A 22255-nucleotide genomic window follows, 5' to 3' on the forward strand; every position below is an offset into this window, starting at 1 on the left:
CTAAATACTTGAAATTAAATATGTATGTAAATAGTACTAACTACCTAGGAAAGAAACTGTACAATGTTTGGAAATAAAGAGCTTTATTATTATGTCTTTCCCATCACGGAACAATGGTGTTCCGGACCTTTGGGAGGCATGCGCGGAGCCGAAGCCAACACGTAGAGGCCCTTTTGACACTTTAATGACACTATTATTATTATTATTATCTCCTTTATTCAATTAGGGTCTTAGGTTAGGTTATTTTACAATGTGAGTATAAAAGTAAAATATAAAAACTACAAAACATTACAAAAATATATAAACACATTATAAAAAACCTAACCTAGGGTGCCGCCGGCAGCGGGGCAGGGTCCAAGCTGCCGGTGGTCAGGGCCGCAGAGTGAGGAATCGACGTACTATACGCGCCGTGTCCAAAATTACCGCCCTTTGCATCTGACCCTTGATCCACCCACCCAGCGAGAGTCTCTCTAGGTGTTGGGTTGGTCGAGACTCTTCGCTATGAGACCGTTCGCTGACACGACTATAGGAACAATGATCGTCGAATCAACATCCCACATGGCGGTTATCTCGTGAGCTAAGTCTAGGTACTTGCTGGACTTGTCCTTCTCGGCCTTCACGAGATTCTCATCATGGGGGATGGTGACGTCGACGAGCACGGTCCGGCGCTGCGATCGATCTATCAGCACGATGTCCTGTCAGTGATGATAGACCGATCCCAATAGAGCGTGGCACGACCATTTTCGAGAACTGGGGCAGGTGAGTACTTGTAGTACGGCACTTCGCGGTCCACAAGGCCGTATAGGAGGGCAAGCTGCTGGTGAATAATTCTGGCTACGAGATTATGTCTGTGCAAGTACTCGCCGTTAGCAAGATGAGAACAACCGGAGATAATATGCCTGAGTGACTCTCCGGGACGGCGGCATGCCCGACAAAATGTCGACCGTACCGTCCTCCAGGATATATCTCCGGTAGTTATTCGTCATGATAACTTCGTCCGCGATTGCACAGGCAAAACCCTCGGTTTCTCCGAAGACGTCCCCGAATCGTAGCCAGTTCACCGATGCGGGTAGGTCTACATCGGGCCCCATGAGGGCCTTGTAGAACCGCCCGTGTAGCTGCTTATCCTTCCATACCGCCTTGCGGTCCTCGGTACTTAGTACTACAGGTTTGCGCCAGTTCTCGTTCGCCAAGGAGAGCGGCGTGAGGCCCCTGTCAGCTGCCACCACATCACGATGCATCCCACACTCGTTGCTGAGGAAATAATTCCTGAGATTGTACACCTCACGGTTGTGGAGATTTTTGGCATTTAGAAAGCCGCGACCTCCACATTTCCGTGGGATGTACAATCTCATAACAGACGAGCGTGGGTGCAGCATACGGTGTGTGGTGAGCAGCTGTCGGACCCTCCGATCCAGGGCATCCAGCTCGGTCTGAGTCCACCTTAGTATGCCAAAGGAGTATGTGAGTAGAGGCATTACCCAGGCGTTGAAGGCGCGCACTTTGTTGCCTCCTGATAAAAGACTGTTAAGTACTTTTGTGAGCCGACTGAAAAAGCGCTCCTTCACCGACCGTCTAATACCCTCTTCCTCAATACCCAACGACTGTGACATACCAAGGTATTTATAGGTTTCTGATTCAGAGATGGATCTGAAAGACATTGTCTCAGAAAGTTGTTAATTAGTTGAATTTACAGCTTTCCCCCGCTGTACATGCATAACCGCACATTTATCGACACCAAACTCCATGTTGATGGCATTACTGAAGACTTCAGTGGTTTTCAGTAGCTCCAGCAAGTCTTGGCTATTTGGTGCAAATATTTTGAGGTCATCCATGTACAGAAGGTGAGAAATGACTTCACCCCCTCTCCGAAGCCGGCAACCTAGTTCTAAATCCTTCAGCAATGTACTGAGAGGATTCAGAGCTAGGCAGAACCACAGGGGACTCAGAATATCACCCTGAAATATTCCTCGCTCAATCCTTATAAAATATATTGACCTTAAGGATGAAATAGCCAGGATGTGGAAACTCAGAACCGTTACCATAGTTCCTATCGTTTTGTCCACTACAGGTGTTATCCCACAACAGCTACATGCCTCGATAAAAACCCTGTCTTTGCCGCCGTCTTCATATGTAGTAATGCAAAAAGCAGTTATTCTGAACACATGCCGAATAGTTAGGAAATTTCTTCAGAATGATCTACAGCTCCCTAACATACAGAATCAACGTCCATCTGTTACACAAACTCTACCCGGATCAAACCAAACCCACAACAATTATTGTGTATTACTGCTTTAACGGTGTTTCTTGAATTCAACTGGGTTTTGAATATGGAGTGAAGTCTATGCTTGAAAATAGCCTAGATACTGTACCCTGTGTTTTCATCTAGTGGATCTATTATTTCTCCTGACTCTAAGGTATAACTGTGTTTGTAGACCCTTCCTGCTTTAACTGAGTTGATAGAGCACAGCCCTTAAATATAAAGAAGAAGAGAAGATTGTTACGTACTGCTGGTAAAGGTTTCGGGTTAGGTTCAATATGGTATCCGGAGATTTCCTTGGTGTTCGGAGGCACGCTCACGGGCTGACTCAGCGAAGAGTGAGAGTTAGTTAGGAGCAAAGAGCCGTTGTGTAGAACTTCTTTATATTCTGGCAGCGATCTTCCCCTCATTTGAACGAATGGACCAAAATATTCTTCGTATATTGTTTTTTCAGCAGGATCAAGGTAGCTAAAAATAAACTAACATTTTACTCTTTATTAAAATAAATTGCCACTTTATCTTAAAAACCGGTCAAGTGCAAGTCGGACTCGCGTTCCAAGGGTTCCGTACTTACATTACTAAATTTTTAACAATGTATTTTTTTATCTGGAACGCCGCTATAACAACAAATACTAAAAAGTACGGAACCCTCGGTGGGCGAGTCCGACTCGCACTTGTCCGGTTTTTTCCTTTTGAGGTGCGGAACCCTTAAAATCGCGTCTTATTTTCACTATTTTATTCACATTTTTAAGTTAGTAAAACCCGATTATCCAGGGCATACGGAGAACAATGCACTTACAAGTATTTGAGGGCTGAAAACATAAACACGCCTATCAAGCTGGTAGCTCGCTCAACGAAAGAGAACGGTGGCGACGATGTGGACATGATGCTCGGGTTGAATGCTGGGTTTGAGGCCTCATGGACCAGCTTCAGGACCATCCAGTGAGGTTCGGTGGACGAGAACCAGATCAACGGGCAATTGTATACAGTGGCGAATCTGTAAAAAAAAAATTTCTATTAAAAAAAAATAAAAAATGCACCTAGAGTTAACTGCCAGTGTCTCTTCCTTCCTTGCCGCATCCGGCAATGGCGACTCCATCAACAATCCTTATCCGGATTATGAAATGCCCTAATGTGGCTCGCAAACCCAAACTTTGTCTTGAAGATGCGGTCACACGATGCGCAATGGAGTTCAGTCGAGTTGCGGGTGTATGTGTAGGAGGGCTTAGGTCGCGTTTTGCGGATATGACGCTTAGCATCTAGGTCATGAAGCATCAGCTAAGGTGGTGTGGCCATGTCGTGCGTACGGAGAATAACTGCCAGTAGAAAGGCTCGATTCATACCATCCTGTTGAAATTCGCTCCGGCTTACCCAACGTTGCCCAACGGCTATGAATGCTGCAACGCCACTGTTAAAAATTCAGTAAACTTGGGATGGAGCGATATGTCTTTTATTCGACGGATGATAGAAAGGTACGGATATATAGCCTGTCATCTCTTCACTCACGCTCCTTCCATTTCTGTTTGTTTTAATTAATAATGAAGTAACATCAATACGGGTAAGTGTGGCTGGGTGCCATTAAACGCAAATAGCAAATGTAAGAACTCGCAATAAACACCAATAAATGTGTAAACAGACCCCAATGTAAAGGCCAGCCGCACTTATCCCTTACCCGTATGCCACAGTCCACACTTACCCGGCATATGTATCACTGAACAGCCACTCTGAAATGACGGCGTCGAAGTGCTGCGTGGTGTCTCCGAGAAACTTCTTCAGGTTGTCATTGTCCAGATTCATCTTTAACATTTCTATCATCTGTGGCAACAGGCTTAACATTTCTTGTTTACCGGTCTTATCAATCACTGTCTTCAGGTTAAATATCTCATCTTTTTCTAAAATAAATAAAAAAAAGGTGTATGTAAGTACACATATATCTTAAATACAGTGTAAGTATACATATATCTTAAATAGTCCCAGAGAAAATTACTGACTTTCATAACGACTCCCAACTTTAGTGTTTTCCTGGTAGCATTTCTAATCCTAGATTTAACGCTAGCACTAAATAATTAAGCAATAGGTACATAATGTCTGCTACCTAACCAACCAACGTACCTATTTATTAGCCTGGTCTTCTTTGGCGTAGGGTTTTACGCACACATTTTCTTGTAAAAAAACCGGCCAAGGGCGACTCGGACTCGCTCACCGAGGGCTCCGTACAAATTAACTTTTATTTTTTACAAATTAACAGTTCAGATTTTTAATGTAAGACGATACTTGCCAAATTTCATAGTTCTAGGTCAACAGGAAGTACCCTATAAAATTTGATTCCCGTGAGAGTGTCGAAGATACGTTTTTTGCGGCATAAACGGACGTATCTTTTAACGTAACGTAAAAAAATTTTAAGTAAGTTAGAATTTTATTCACAGCTTCAAGGGGCTGTAAACCTGAAGTATATGGTTTTAATTTCAACTCAATTACCTCCACGCGTTCCCGAAATAAAGGGTCTTGACAGACAGTCGGACAGAACGGACGAACGGACAACAAACTGCTCCTATAAGGGTTCTGTTTAATTTGAGGTACGGATATACATATTAACAATACAACTTACTTTTATGGGTCTCCAAATTCTTGCTGAGATCGACTTCGTGGTATTTATCAGTCATTTTGCCGGTGGGAAAAGGTGTAACGTATGTGACCTGAAAAGGATTGAGTAATTTATATTGAAAATTTGCTCGTAATTATAGGTATAGGTATTGTAAACACGAGGAAACTATTTTTGCCCAATAATAAAACCAAATTAGGCTAAATTGTTGCATTCCACGAGCATGAATCTTGGCTGGGGGTCTAGCCGAGATGACAATCTTTTGCAGAAAACAAAACGAAACGCTATCATTTCCATACATTATTTAGGTTTATCTTAGCGTTTCGTTTTAACTGGACTAAGAAGACTAAAGAAGTTAGGCCCCCCAGTTTCACTATACTAATTATTTTTCGATCTGTCCGCAGTTTTTCGGCGACATCGCACATCGCACATCCCTTCAAAATGTCTTTAGTGATCACTGATCAGTCAAAGCGCCTCTCTTCACAATCTCGATGTGTCTTTTTGTTGAAAAACACTTTTGAAAAATAAGTCACGGCAAATATGTAACAATTATGAATCATATATTATGTACGATTATTTACATTCTTTCGCTTTCATAGGTAGGTAATAGTTACTGATTTTTAAAAATCGTTTTTCAATTAAAAGACACGTCAAGATCGCGTAGTTTTTTTCTAATGCTAAAAAAAACGAACCATATATGCGGGTGAGAAGAGAGGCGCTTTGACTGATCAGAGTGATCAGTGATCACCAGAGATCGGGCAAATTTGCGTCATTGCTCGCAAGAATGTGGACATGACTCCAAAATTGATTAAATAATTAATCATTCAATTAATTTCTTACCTGAGGTTTAATTTTGATTTCTAATCAATAAATAACACAAAGATTTCTTATAATGTAAATTTATTAAAGAAAATATTCAGTATGTTTTCCAAATTTTCTGTAGGTACTCATTTTTTATATCAAAAATATATTTAAGTGCTATTTATTGACTAGGGAACAAAATTAAATCTCAGGTAAAAAAATAATGAAATGATTAATTATTTAATCAAATTTGGAGTCATGTCCACATTATTGCGAGCAATGACGCCAATCTGTCCGATCTCTGGTGATCACTAAAGACAATTTGAAGGGATGTGCGATGTCGCCGAAAAACCGCGGACAGATGGAAAAATAATTATAGTGAAACTAGGGGCCTAACCCTAAGGAAAATATTAAGTGTGAAATAAAAGGAGCACAAGTGACGACCCACCTCATGTCCTGCATTCAAGAGATGCTTGACAACCGCCTGTCCGAGAATATTGTGACTCTTGCCGGGCAAAGGAAACACCACGAGAACTTTGTACGGAGTACATGCTTGTAAAAGCGTCGCTAATATAATCAGGTACGTTATTTTTTCCATACTAAACTGAAATGAAAAACAAAACTTTCATAAAATATGTAATATAGTTAATTCGACATTAATTTCAGTTAGATACGGTACAGTTAGCGATATAGATTACTTAAACTTTCAGCGACTTAGTAAGTACTTACCGTCTTACTTAAATGAGTAGGTAGTACAATTATGTTGATTTAAATATTAGTTTAAAATTCATAGTTCACATAGGTAGAGGTATATTATTATAGACGGTCAAGCAAATCTTGTCAGTAGAAAAAGGCGCGAAATTCAAATTTTCTATGAGACGATATCCCTTCGCGCCTACATTTTTCAAATTTGCCGCCTTTTTCTACTGACAAGATCTGTTTGACCAAGTTTATTAAACTAATGAAACTAAATGTTAATTTATCTACCTACACACATATCATAGTCCCTCTATGATGCGTTCAAAACCCCCAAATCACGGCCAGCATAAACACAAACTATTAGAACAAACTGCTTATCTGTGAAATTACGATACAAGTGCGAAAAGTATGAAATTTGCAACGAGTGGCGATAAATTGAAACACGGCCGGCATTGAGTGTTTTGAATCGACATGAGTTGCGAATTACCTTTTCACACGTGTATTGTACAATTTTACAGTACATTATGGGCCTTTTAAATTTTTGACATAGGCACGTATTTTCCTTAATCCCTAAAGTAAAGTTAGTTCCACACAGAAATGTTAATTCCACACAGTGTGATCAATGCAATGCAATGCGCAGTGGAAGCGTGCTGGGCCCATAACCTATTAAAACACGTTGTATATTCGCAACAGACTGACTTTTATTCAACAAGTAACGGTACTTATAAGTTACATACACATTGTGGATAGATGGCGCTAGTAGTACTAAGTACTAAGTATCATAAGTACTTAGTACAGTCGCCATCAGATATATCGGAGCGTCCAAGATGTTCACAATATCTGAACACGCACTCTAACGCCCTGACAATAGAGGCGTGTTCAGATATTTGTGAGCGCCTTGACCGCTCCGATATATCTGATGGCGACTGTACTTATCTAGTATTGGACTATAGTTAGGTAGTTTTACGCCACCTAATACATAGTTGATAATTGATAAATTCTATCACTTACACTGATCTTCAGAATTAGAAGAAGTAGGGTAGGTAACTACCTACATAAATAATTATAGATAGGTACCATGGTCTAATAAAACATGGTCTTCTATTCCCAGAGTGACACGGGCCTACGTCACAATAACATTGCCACTTTATTGCAACATAACATGTTACATGGGTACATTATACCTATGGTTAATAAGTTAAAATATTTCTTTATAATTTTATAATTTTCATTTATATGTTTTTTATCTTAAATTTTACAATAACACGTCATTTTTAATTATTCGTTAGCAATATCTTCCGATTCACGAAAGAAATTTCAGACGTTCGGGTAATTCTGTTTACATTACTGGCAATACAGGATAGCGCTGTCACATTTGACAATTCGGATCTAGATAACTTCATGCCCTGACCGTCATCCTTGTCGAACGCGTGTTAATTGTTATTTCCTTCTCGCTCAGTGTCAGCAGTCGCAGTGTTTTCCAAACTTTTCACGTCGTAAGCTTGGTAATTAATGTGTAACTGTGAATTAGTTTTTCAAACGTTTGTCTTGTATAGATAAATAAAGTTTAATTTAATACATTAGGATTTGTTTTATTTTACTATGTTTCTACATGAATAACTTAAAATTAATGCCGTTAATATAATTTTCACCGTTGGTTAAAATTCTCCCACATTTTAAAGTTTGAGAACCTGTAAACAGCATGATGACGTAGGCCCGTGTCAGTTAGGTCATACGCGAATCTCGGAATAGAGTACCAGGCGGAGTATATTATTATACCATGGATAGGTACGTAAATAATAAGACGTTTATGACAATATATCTCTAAACACTCTCAATTACAAGAAAATTAGTATGGCACAATGCACAATCCACTATCTTGGCTGAAATAAACACTTCACGCATCCAATTCGTGTTACATCTAATCAACGGAAAATTATAAATTACACACCTTAATTAAAGAAAATAATACTGGACACAAATTAAAAGTAGAAACACTACTGTATATTTGTATTAATAGCAATCAACCATTTTCAAATCTACAAGGGCCACCGGCAGGCATATCATAACAAAACACAACAGATACTGAATCAGCGCACAGTCAACACAGTGACACTTTAGTCAATGAGCACTCATTTGCGAAGGTCACTAGTGTCAGCATACAAGGATCTAGCCCATAGTTAGGGAGGCGAGGTAGCTAAATGGCGTAATTCAACGGCGCCGTCGAGACCTATCAAAATCGAAAGATAAAATAATTTCGAAAAGAAAAGCTCGTATGGCAAAAACCATTTTAGCGGTGGGTTTGGCGTGTACGGTTTTTCAAAAATGTTAAAAAAAACAGTTACTTGGGCATTCTCGAGCGCGTCAGATATTCATACTACGTATGCCCCGAGTGCCTCTGATAACAACGGTATACTAATCTGCCGGTTTGCGTGGTGGGGGTAGGCATATAAAGTAGTCAAAAATGCAAAAAAAAAAAAAATTTACTCGAGCGCGTCAGATTTTCGGAAGGGGTGTTAAGTAGGCCCCAAGGAAGCTTCCTTTAAAAAAACTGACGATTTCGGCGTGACGATAAGTTACGATGAATTTTTGAAAATGCAAAAAAAAAAGTTTTTTTGAAATACTCGAGCGCGTCAGATTTTCATAGGCGAGGTTTATCTCGGTATCCTGAAAGCATATTTTTTTAATCTGACAAAAATGTTGGTGGGTTCTCTTAATCTGACCGAAAAAGGTTTTTTGGTTTCTTTTTTTTCCTTTCTTTCTTCTTGATAAAACGGGGAATTTAAGAATGACAATAAAATTACCTTTTTTGTTAATTTAAACTTTTTTTTTGTAAAATGTATCGTTCGCGACTTATATGCCGCAACGCGTTCTTAGGGAGACGAAATGGCTCCTCCACACTTCCGGTCATGCGGAAACCGGCAGATTTTGTATTTTTAGTAAGTTTTAGATTATATTCTTCAAAATAAAAAATAAAAAAATCGTGCTCGAGAATGCCGGATTAACGTTTTTTTTTTACAAGTTCGCGACCCTATAACTCGGCGGCGTCAAAGACTTATCGTCAGATTAGTTAAATTTAGTCTTTAAACACTAAAATCAACCCCCAATATCTTAATCTGAGGCGCTCGAGTATTTCAGACTATCCATTTTTTTTTACTAATCTGATCGTCTATCCTAGGCGCGCGTCACTACATATAGAGCTAAATACTTTACAAGGTTGTTCTATTAGGTCTAAGGTATCTCTCATATCTTAAACTGCCACGCTCGAGTATTGCCGAAAATTCCCCTATTCGCCTCCCTAACTACCAGTATAGATAGGGTTGCGTAAGACATTAATTTATAATAGCCTGATTTTATCATTCTTGAATATTTATTTGTTTTACAGGGGGCAAAGTTGTTGTTTAACCGCTCGTGCTAATAAATACCCGAGCAAGCGAAAGATTCAAAAATTGAAGCACGAGCGTAGCGAGTGCTTCGAGAAATGGAATCGTAGGTACCTACAGTCACGCTCTGTGATTGTTGAACCATTTAGGGTTCTAGCTAAGTTGGACATTCCATTGCTTAACTATTGAACAATCAATTTAGCTAGGACCCGTAATGGCTAAATAATTGCGGAGCGTGATGGTACATTAAATTTGTTATTTAAGTATGAACGACTATTTACTTACCTACACGTAAGCTATGTTATCGTACCACAAAATACGGACTGACTTCTTATAAGCATTACCTTGATAGCGATAAACGGTTAGATTTTGGTTCTGAATCAATCTGCCTGTTCGTATCTAATCAGTTGTACACAATGTTAGGCAATATCGCCCAATTTTAATATTAGTTGTGAAATTTAATATTATCTAACCCGGATATTTTTAAACCACGGTAGCATAATGGATGACTCACACCAGAACGGTCCGCACTTTCCGAACTTTTGAAATACGCACGAAAAGTGCTATTTTACGCACTAGTGAGGGAAAATAGGATCATATGTACTGTAAGACACTTTATAGTTCTTCAGTGTATAGTGTTTTTAATCATTTTAATTTAAATCCTGTGGTCGGGTGCACTGGTGCCGGCGAAGAAATCAACAACTGACACTAAATGTCTATAATATCTACTCGTACATAAACGATAGGTGCTGTGAAGGCTGCGATCATATATAACCATGGATACCGCCTTTAGGAACATTACCGTTCAAATTCTCGGGCCAAATTAGCACACATACACAATTACGCCTACATTCAAATAAGACGACGCGTTTACAGAGCGTGTAATCAAAGCTGGTAAACAGAATAAGAGTCATCTTTATTACACTAATGGTACATAGCTAAGTGTAGATGAAATGCATATAATGTCAATAACTACCAATCAGCGACATTAATCCGCTAATAACCTTCTTGCTGTGCGTACTGGCCGCTGAGAGTTCGCGGTTCATATTTGATTAGAATATGACTTGGACAGGGATAGGTTTATGCCATACAGTGAAGAACCAGTCAAATAATTCACGTATAATAATTTAATGCAGATTAAAAGATAACTAGTTAAAATGTTGTTATGACATGACAGACTAACTCAACATAAGTAAGTAAATATATCATTGTTGTATAAATGTATTCCGCTATAATAAGTATTTTGTATATTTTATTATCAATCTGCATGGCAGTGCGAAGTCACGTTCAGGTATAGTCTGTCCGTTTTTCTAAGATCAAGTACGCCATAGTAAATGTATGGCGAAATTGATCTTAGAAATCGGACTGGCTATACAGTCTGCAAAATTTACATGGGTACACGAATCGGGTCAAAAATATTTGAACAGGCGGAGTCACAATAAATCCCCACTTTCAGTCCAGAATATTTTATATGTATATAGCCGGTCAAGCAAGTTTGTCAGTAGAGAAAGGTGCAAAATTAAAATTTTGTATAGGACCAAAGCCGTTCGCGCGCTTACATTTTCTAAATTTGCCGCTCTTATAATATTTTAAACTTTCGCGTTTTGAACACATATTTAAACATCGGTATCAACGTTCAAATTTCGTGGCACTTGGTAAGGGTCGCAAAAAAAGAAATACATAGGTATCATTGTTTTATTTATTACTAATAAATAACATTTAATTTATTTTTATTCTTAATCGTACTTTGGTAAACTGTACATATATTTAAAGAGGTTTATATTCTTAATACGTCATAGAACCTCAATACTCATTTCATTATCCATTTGTAAAAAAAATTCTAAATGCCAAATAGGCAACAAATGTCAATTTAATTGTCATGCAAAATAATATGTGGTAAAATCTTCAACGATAATAGTTCTTAAAAACACTTACAACTACAATTTAGCATTGATAAATCTTTACCCAACTCCCTATCAGACTTGAGAAAATGGATTTGACGCAGTATACTGATTTTATATTCACTAACGAAGGTGCTTGCTGTACTATTTGCGAAATGAATATAAAAAAGAAAAGGTACAATATAGAGAAACATTTGAAATCAAAATCTCATCAAGATAAATTATCTGATTCACGCTGCCATTTACAGGATATAATACGAGATAATGCTGATTTCGAAATTAAAGACGATATCGTATATTGCAAATTGTGTAATTCGAAATTATTTCCCTCTAAATCTAGTATCGACCGCCATTTAAAAACAGATTTACACAACAAAATTCATAAAAATAATGCACAAGAAAAATTTAATAAAGATTTAACAGAGTTTATGATTTGTTCGAATATACCGTGGTCAAAATTAGACAATCCTAAATTTAGAAATTTTGTAGAAAACCTTTTAAATCATAAATATGGAAACGATATTACTGTGCCGAGTGAAACAAAAATACGAGTAAAATGCTTACCTGAATTGTATGAAAAGAAAAAAAATGAATTGAAAGAGAAATTACAAAATAAAATGATTTACCTCAGTGTTGATGAAACATCAGATTCCGTGGGAAAAAAAGTGGCAAATATTTTGATCGGAGCTCTAGATGGAACTAGTACCCAGCCACATTTATTTGCTTCTAAGGTATTGGAGGCGACTAACCATTCGACAATAACCAAACTCGTTGAGGAAACCCTTGAAGATCTTTGGGGCGATGAATACAAAAAAAACATGGATAAATTATTATTTTTTATAACGGATGCCGGTTCCTACATGGTAAAAGCAGCTAAAAACCTTGTTCAGAAATATAAAAATATGACTCATGTAACATGCATAGCACATGGATGTAATCGAGTCGCAGAGATAATTAGAAGTATTTACCCGACCATAAACAGTTTGATTGACTGTATCAAAAAAATATTTCGTAACGCTCCTTCAAGGACAAAATTATTTCATCAAATGTGTGTAAATATTCCTCTACCACCCCGACCCGTGATAACAAGATGGGGAACATGGTTAAATGCTGCCTCATATTATCACATGCATTATGATAAAATCAAATCTGTCATCGATGCCTTAAATCCGCGTGAAGCGAGTGCAATTTCTAAAGCAAAAAAAATTTTCCGTAACCGGAATTTAAAAACTGAGTTACTATTCGTCGATACACACTTTAGTATAATTGCTAAGTCAATAAAATTATTGGAGGATCCAAAACTGAGTCTAGCAGAATCATTAAACATTGTTCATGGTTTGCAAAAAAAAATATCAACGTTAAGGTTACATCAAAATGCCAGAAAAGTTTATTTTAAATTAAAAAGTGTATTAAAGAAAAATCCTGGTTATAAGACTGTACAAATAATTAACCAACTATCTAAAAACAACGAGGCTGAAATACCAGAAAGTGTAAATAAAAACTGTGTGCAAAATTTTCAATGCTTGACATACCTTCCTATTACCTCAGTCAGCGTGGAAAGATCTTTTAGTCATTTAAAATGGATATATTCTTACAGACGTCAAAGATTGACAGCAAAATCTATGGAACAAATTTTAGTGATCTATTCTAACTCGTAAAATATTGTATGCCACACCTGGACATAAAATGGCTTTTTCCGCACGCTACGCGTACGGATAGAGCCGCTTTCTGGCCAAATGTGCACATATTTTTCCAACACGGGAGGTAATAAAGAAAGCCCTCGATCGCATAATTACGTCCCTCGCTTGCAGCTTGGGCCGCAACAATTGCGATTGCGCGGCCTTTCTTTGTTTTACCACCCTAATTAGGAAATGTACTATTTAGGGGCTTTTTTATTTACATATACAAAATAAAGGTTAAAAATACTAAGTGATTTGTTTGTATTTATTTTTCTGCCAACCGTACATTGCCACGAAATTTGAACGTTGATACCGATGTTTACACATATTAACTCACATTATACGAAACGAAACTGATTTACGTCGGTAAATCAAGGTAATTGAATATAATTCGCGTTAGACCCGTCTATAATGTGAGTGTTTGCCGCTCTTTTCTACTGACGGAAATGGCTTGAGAGAGAACCTACATATATGTGACAGTAGAGGGTGGATTCAAATGATCAACATTTTCAGATAATGTGTGTATTTGTTAAATTAATTCAGTGAAAGCATGATAGGAAAAATAAAATAAAGTATCTACATATAGGAGACCGGGTATGATTATCTCACGGGTTATATCTCATGAATAGAACATATTCTAGATATCTTGCCAGGCATCCACTCAATTTCATGTCTCTCAAATCGGACAGCTTTTTTCCATAGTTCTCTGCGAATAGCATCTTGTGGGAATCTGAATGGAAAGTAATGTAAAATGACAATACCAAATTTCCAAATTTGATTATTAATTTGAAATAACTAGGTACTTTTTTTATAGCTCCATCTCATGAAATAAAAAAGGAAAATACAAATCTGTAAGAAGGAATTTATTACTACATTTATAATTATATAGAAAATACGTAAACCAAACCCAAGTTAATAAAATAGTCTACTTCATTTAGCATAACACCATCCCTATTATCCTCGCAATTTGAAAAGTCGTATGTTGTTATGAAAGTCGTATGCAGTTGTTACGTTTTAGCTTAGCACGGTAGTATTGAAAACAAATCGTCGTGTTTTTTCCAAATTCTACTGAAGTTATCTGTTTACTACAAGTGAAAAGTGATTCCACTGTCCTTGGTAGGAACTAAAATAACTTCTGCACCACTTCACGACACATGAATATATTTTTAATTACAAAAAAAAACGTTGTTTTTATAAATCAATGTAGCCATTTGTCACTGACTGTCATCTCGGTGGTACTGAGATTGCCAATCGAGCAGTTTGTAAGTACCGCCTATCGCGGGGTAGTTTGCGTTGGGTCATAATTGAGCGGACAGAATACTTCCATGTATAGCATTTCGCTGTGTGAAGGCCAATATAAGTAAACATGGATCGAGATAGACGTTCATAGCGATAATTCGACCTTAACCAATTCGAATTTTAAATTGTATTGTTGCCAAGGGTTAATGAAAGAAAGCCATTGCACCCTTAGAGGATATAACCAAACGGAGACGCAATGTCTGTAATTATCGGTACAAAATAGTCTGCCGATTTTTGCGAGGGAGGGGCACGTCAAATGTACCTATGTATACGTAACGTAAAAATAGCCATGTCAGATAAACGTCAGTCCATACAATGTATATGACCATTGGCCGCTTATTTTCGACAGAGGGGAAATAATGTTATAATGCCTGTTAATGGCTACTCCGTTTGTCGATATCCTCTACGATTGCACCAGAAACATTTTGGCGCGAGAACGAAGATAGTTCGAAGGTGAAATACCTACTGTTCTTAGGGTAAATTATAAAACACTATATGGCGCAATTAAATAAAAAGATTTTTATTATGTTTTAAAATTTAAATCTACTTTTGTGCCTAGCGATCAGGCAAGTCCATACCTACACATGTTTCGAAATTCTAGCAGTAAAGTTACAAGTTTCATACGCAAATAACTAAAATATATACAGTAAGTATGTATATTTTATTGAAAGTTGAAAGTGTGTCATTATGTACTAGTTGACGTTTTTTTGATAGATCCACAGAAAATATTAAATTCTTAGTTCTGTGATCTGTACTTATTTACAAATTACATTTACTTTATCGTCATTCATACAACTATAATTAATTCGTTTTCTTTTTAGTAATAGGCACTTTTGTGCTTCCTTTCCTAAATAACAATTGCAATACTACTTTTATGACATACAAAGCAACTACAACTAATGCTAATAAGTCGAAGTACATCTTCTGGTACCAGGGCAGCAGCAGCGCGGGGGAGCGCAGATGCGGCGCGCCGCGCGTGCGCACCACGTGCTCCACCCAGTGCACCAGCTCTTTGCCTGGGGAGACTGGACGGTCGTGGACCAACTTTGAAAGTTCTTTGACCTTCTCAGAATACCTAAAACAAATAGTGAGGTCAACATATGATTAATAACATATTTATTTTATTTTGTAAATCGAAAAAGCCGCCTGTTTTACTTACTTTGTACTAGTTAGCATTTCTTCTATAGCAGCTTTCATTTCACCAGCCATTTCGTAAGACAGGTCGACCATCTTCGCGTATCCCTTGTTCACAGCTCTCAGCGCATTGACGTGCTGGTCGACTCCGTACGGAATGACGATCGTGGGGACTCCGAAGTAGACTGTCTCGGTGGTGGACAGGAGACCGCCATGGGTGATGAAAAGACGCATGTTGGGACGAGCTGAAACGTAATTCCAAATTTTAATACCTATTACTTAGTTTAAAATTTGGATATTTGAAACCAGGCGCAAGGTAACATTGTGTAAGCACGCCACCGGGACAGATAATGTTAAAAGGTTTGCTGGAAGCGATTAAATGAGTAACGTAAGCCTTAGGATAGGATGTGTTCAGAAATTATCATATAAAGTTATATTTTTCTCCTCATCATTCATGGATAGGTTCATAACCGTTACTGTAACGGACTATATTTTCATATTCAGACCTGTGCAGACTTCAGACAGAAAAGTTATTGGAGCTGGATGAGAGGCATAAAACGTTAGCGCCCTGAGAACGCTGCTATCGACCGACAATTAAGATAATTTAAAGCGTGATAGTAAATCTCAGGAACCCTTTTACAGAATCGGAACCTCAGTGATCTTAAATGTCCAATGTCTCACCAAGAATACTTTGTTGTGGCGCCCACTCCAAAATATGAACATTTTTAGGTAAATTTGGTAATTGTTCTTCAAACTTCCATAGCACAGTTTGCTTCAATCCACCAAATACTTCCATGAATTCTTTTTTTAAAGATTCTGGCCAGTCTTTGCTCTTGGCATTACTTCCCATACTGAAGTATATGACTCCATGCTTTGCCTCATCCATAATCTTTTGGAGATTCTGTAAATGTAACATTGAGATACAGCGCATATATGACATAGTTATAATTTAAAATATAATACTCAGATAGTTCTTGTTAAAATCACATTCATATTTAAAACTTATTTGAAGTGGATCTTCTTTGTTTGAGTTCTGAAATGAGGCTAAGTACAGTTTAAAATTTAGTACCATCCGAACATTCCCAACGAAGAAAGATAGGAAGTGAGATACTTAACGAAAGCTAATTTAATTTTTAATACACTTATAGTTTAATTTAATTTTTAATCGTTCTTTATTTGGTGTAAGTTTGGTATGATCATTTAATTACAAAACAACAGAACGAAAATATTGAAATGGCTATGTGCCGTCATTGATTTTGTTAACAAGCTCAGGGGCCATCGACTAAGAAGAACTTACGATTGAATCTCTAACACTTAAGGCCTGTGCACACCGGCTGCGTGTGCGTGACGTGCACGTGCGCATGCGGCGTTGTAGTATACAGATCCTTATGAGAGACGGCACACCGCTTGCGTGACGTGTGCGGGTCCAATATTTTAGCGCACGTCAGCACGTCACGCACACGCAGGTCGGTGTGCACAGGCCTTACGGCAGAATATTAAATAAAACAATTTGAAAGAACTGTGATTGTGGTTCCTTACCGCTGGAAGAGGCTTGGTGTTAGGATCGATATGATATCCTCCAATTTCCTTAACGTTCGGAGGCACACTGATGGGCTGGCTCAACGAAGTGTGGGAGTTTGTCAGCAAGAACGTGCCGTTGTACAATACTTCCTCGTATGAGGGCAACTGCCTACCCCGTTTTGCGAACAGGGGAGTAAAAAATTTTTCGTACATTGCGGTCTCTTTCGGCAGTAAGTAGCTGAAAAGTACATGGTCTATTTTACACTCTGCTCGATTCGAACTTTAAGATACGTCAATTAATAGATCTAGAAACGATATGGATTAGATGTGTCAGTGTCAAAAGTGGCGTTTTTGTTAGAAGAAACGTCACATTTGACACTGACATATCTAATCCATATCGTTTCTAGATCTATTCATTGCCGTATCTTAAAGTTCGAATCGGGCCGACTGTCTGGGTACAGTGACACCTTAGATAGGTATTCTATATTTTCAAGACCTACATTTACTATAAGGCTACGAGCGCTAATATTATTTAAGTTAAGATAAGTAGGTACAAAGTTACGTTTATTAATAAAGTTCGGGCACCCCTGAGCGAGTTTTCAAAACTCACTATACATAATGAGTATGTTTAAACTTACAAATATTTTACAGCCTTGAACGCAGCCATGGAGAATAAGTTGGTAACTCGCTCGAAGAACGTATACGGTGGGAGTTTTCTGCTGATGGTAGAAAAGACGTTCGGGTTAAACGAGGGGTTCGATGGCTCGTGTACCAGCTGGAGCACTAACCAGTGCGGCTCCACGGACGACGACCAGATCAGTGGGCAGTTAAACAGGGACGCTATCCTGCAATGGTTATACCATTATTAGAAATGTATTTAATGTATATAGTTCAGTAGTTATCTATGTATACTGATGTGGTCGAAAAAACATGAAAAATAAATCACAGCAAATAGTTTTTCTTTATAGGTACACTTACCCGGCAAAAGCATCGGTGATAAGCCACTCTACAATAACAGCATCAAACTCCTGCGTAGGGTCGCCGAGGAAATTCACGAGGTTTTCATTTTTTAACATGGACCACATCATATCAACGAACTGGGTTAACATGCCTAGTACATGGGGGTTTGTTTCCTTGTTCAAGATAACCTTTAAATTTATCATTTTGCCAACTGTAAAATAACAATTACATTTTTATATAAAATATATAAAACGCGTTACCACATAGCAATGCCATTTTATGTAAAAAAAAAGATAAAGCTTTATATGACGTAATATTACCTTAAAAATAAATACAACGAGCAAACATTTGAGTAGATCAAGCTTCAAATACTGATGGTAGTCAAAATCGACTTATAGATAAACAGGGCGACTGCGACAGTTATTGGGCATACTATAGTATAAATTGGCCACTGTTAACAATAAGACTATCGTCTTGTTTCATTCTGATTTCTTAAGAGTGGCCAATTATGTACAGTCACCACACGGGATTGTTATGCCATTTAGGATTTTTGCTAAATTGGAAACTCTATAGCGTAAGTATTGAACAACTAATTTAACTAGGACCCTAAATGGCGCAACAATCGCGGAGCGTGATCGTACTATGAAGGCGCCAATAATTATATCAGTCACCCTAGTCCTCCTAAGTCCCGATGGTCTAAAAGGACAAATTAAAATCGAAGATTGAACTTTAATGGAATAAAAGAAGGTTCCAATTTCAAACCTGTAAAAATGACTCTGGGACTTACGAGGAATATCGACGATCATGGAAACTCACTTGCTTTGTCGAAGAAATCTATATATTTGCTAAGATCAACTTCATGATACTTATCCGTCGTTTTGTTGGTCGGGTACGGGGTTGCATAAGTTACCTGGAAGTTTAACAATTCCATGAAACATATTATACTTAACTTTTGTGGCTACCACAAGTACGGTTACCATCAGTTTGTCACTGACATAAACGCCGTCGAGAACGTAATTTACTTTCTATACATCTCGCTCGCACTCGCATATTAGTGCAAACGGGATGTATAGAAAGTAAATTACGTTCTCGACGGCGTTTACGTCAGTGACAAACTGATGGTAACCGTACAGTTTGGCACCGACATAAACGCTATCGAGAACGTAACTTTCTATGCATCTCGTGCGTACTCGCATATTAGAATGAGCGAGATATATGTATACAAAGTAAATTACGTAGACGTTAGCGTATAGCGTAAATGTCAGTTTTGACACTGTCAGTGACTCATTGTAAGGGTACAGAGGGCTGACCTGTATTTCAGAGTATCAGAGGGAAAATGCTGCCAGCCTTCTCAGCTCAGCCTTGAAACCCTTGCAACACGTAGGGTTAAAATTGTATGTACGGAAGTTACTTCAGAGATCATGCTACCATCGCAAATTAACTTAAAGGGGCCCACTGATTACCAGTTCGCCGGACGATATCAGCCATATCAATCAACTGACAGGCTGATATCGTCCGGTGAACGGGTAATCTGTGGGCCCCTTTAAGAGATCTTTAAGTACATAACATTGGACATCTTTATAAATCTAACTACACTTGTGGCAAAAATCAACGTGCCGGTAAGGTAATAAAAGGGTCAATTTTCAAATAGGCATTTTTTGCTGTCCCACGGCTATAACTCGTAGTCCATAGGACTAAAAGACTGGGTATGTATATACTTTCATCCAATGTATTGTAAACTTTAAATATAATGTACAACTGTACCTTAAATATTATTTGTTTCTGACAAAATTTCATTTGAAGTTCCAAAAACGGAGAAATTTGCCGTTTTTTGCGTGTCCCAGTGGCGGCACACACCCAATTAAAAAATCATAACTTTGGATGTAGGCAACGTATTATGAATAACTTTATATTTTTGTAGAGAGCATTTTCTATAGAATGGATTTAATAATTTCGATAATTTAATGCGTTATTCAATACAACAAGGGAAGCCTTTTTATAGTTGTCCCGCGCGGCACTTGTTTTGTTATGACTTAAAGATACCCCCCAAATTTTTCTTAGTCTATTGAATAACGTTTAAATTAAATTTACGGCGCAATAGTGCGGTTAGTTGGGCGTCGATCAACATCGAATGTGGACGTGGATCCAGTTTTATTTATATAAAAACAGACAAGAATCTCTTTCGACATATTTTGGTACAACTACAACGACATTTGTATGGACGCTTAATATGTTGGTATACAGTCGAAATAAAAATATGTATTTTACAATAATAGTTACAAATAAGTGTTAAAATATATCGTAAAATAAATAAGTGAATCGGTTATATTGTGTAGGAAATTTCGCAAAAAAATATTATTGGCAACATTTGTATGGCGACATTTGTACGGCTATTTTGACCATATAAATGTCGATGTGGCATACAAATGTCGATATACTGCCATACAAATGTCGAAAAGGTGCCATACAAATGTTGTCAGGGTCTTACAAATGACACACAAACAATAAATAGTGCCATAAAAATGTTGATACTACCATACAATGTCGAAAAAATGCCATATACATGTCAAAAGCGCCTTACAAATGGCTAAATAGTGCCATACAAATGTCGATATTTAAACGTCCATATCTAAGCTAACTATAAAAAGTAGAGTGGTGCCTCGTACAGTATATTTTTTGTTGCTAAAAACCCTTTTTAAAACGATGATTATAAATCTGATTTTCCAAAAATTAAAAATTGCCATACAAAGGTCGAAAAAACACCCTCTTCAAAAATTGACCCAAAAACAAAGTGAAAGCTGCAACACGCATCGAGAAAATGAATTGCACTTACCTCATGTCCAGCATCCAACAGATGTTTGACATAGCCAGCTCCAAGTATATTGTGACTCTTATTAGCTACCGGGAATACTAATAAAATCTTGTAGCCGTCACATAGGTGTAATAAAGCTATCAGAACTAGAGACGATAGCACTATGTTTGCCATGGTGTTAACTGAAATCAAAATAGTTATTCGTTTTACAAGGGGGCAAAGTTGTTGTTAAACCACTCGTGCTAATATTGATACCCGGCAAGCGAAGGATTCCAAAATTGAACCACGAGCGTAACGAGTGGTTCGAAAAATTGAATCTTGAGCGTTGGGAGGGTTTCAAAGCACGAGGGTTAAACAAAATTTGCCACCGAGTGAAACACAAAATTTCTCACCACAACCCGAAGCAAATATGAAATGTAAAATATCATACAAAATCAAACCAAAACAATCAAATGAATGTTATTAAATATTTATCATCCAAAATCATCATTTAAAAGTCAATTCTACCAGCAAACATAAGAAAACAACTCAAAATTTGCATTTGATTACTTTGCCTCACATGTACCTAAGTAATATGCAACTTTGCTATCAGTTTTTGAAATGCAAAGTAAGCCTTTCCGAGCTGGTGTGGTGAAAAATTTGTTTCCATATTGATGCATTTAATACTCTAATGTAGACAAAATACCACTCATAAACATTAACAAGTTTTTTCTTTAGGTAGTGTTACATCGTATATTTGTTTTATTTTAATGTGTCTTTGTTATGATTTTTAGGAGCCTATCGAGCAGACAAATCGCATTTATAAAAACTTACCCGGTTTTATTCTCTACATAAAGAGAGTCGGTCGATCGTAAACTATCAATCCAACTATTAAAAAAAACTATAAACAATCATCTAATACATCATATATGGCTACAACATTTCTACAATTAAACCAATATTTATCAGCACTTTTATTTATATCAAATTAGCTTAGGATCTTTACGTAAAAATTGCCGTACCTGATTTTTTTATTTAAGTCATCAATCATTTGACTATTTTGTGACCACGTTCATATTAAGTGTGATTTCTTTTTTATCCTATATCTTTTGCTATTCATATTTAAACGTAAAAGTTCGTTAATATTGATACCTAAATAATCTAAATATTCGTTATTACCAGACATAGGAGTTTTTGTGGCAAAATAAAGTGATTGGCAAAATGA

General features: G+C 37.4%; 2 protein-coding genes across 2 annotated transcripts in view; both read right to left on the minus strand.

Moving 5' to 3' along the window:
- Positions 1-21229, minus strand: part of LOC134803764 (UDP-glucosyltransferase 2-like) — a 41957-nt gene extending 20728 nt beyond the window's left edge. The window contains exons 1-5 of the mRNA XM_063776945.1: positions 21073-21229; positions 4869-4956; positions 3957-4152; positions 3060-3257; positions 2509-2728 (exon numbers count right to left, since the gene is read on the minus strand). Of these exons, the coding sequence (XP_063633015.1) occupies positions 2509-2728; positions 3060-3257; positions 3957-4152; positions 4869-4956; positions 21073-21225 (855 nt within the window). The 5' untranslated portion in view covers positions 21226-21229. The remainder of the gene's footprint in view (positions 1-2508; positions 2729-3059; positions 3258-3956; positions 4153-4868; positions 4957-21072) is intronic.
- On the minus strand, positions 15410-18409 carry LOC134790062 (UDP-glucosyltransferase 2-like). The gene is made up of 6 exons (XM_063760823.1): positions 18258-18409; positions 17918-18124; positions 17298-17517; positions 16440-16659; positions 15784-16003; positions 15410-15699 (listed from the first exon to the last, which is right to left on the minus strand). The coding sequence occupies exons 1-6, from the start codon at positions 18386-18388 to the stop codon at positions 15426-15428; spliced, it is 1272 nt and encodes a 423-aa protein (XP_063616893.1). The 5' UTR covers positions 18389-18409; the 3' UTR covers positions 15410-15425.
- Positions 21230-22255: the final 1026 nt, after the last annotated feature.

Source organism: Cydia splendana, chromosome 1, assembly GCF_910591565.1.
Source record: "Cydia splendana chromosome 1, ilCydSple1.2, whole genome shotgun sequence".
Classification (NCBI taxonomy): domain Eukaryota; kingdom Metazoa; phylum Arthropoda; class Insecta; order Lepidoptera; family Tortricidae; genus Cydia; species Cydia splendana.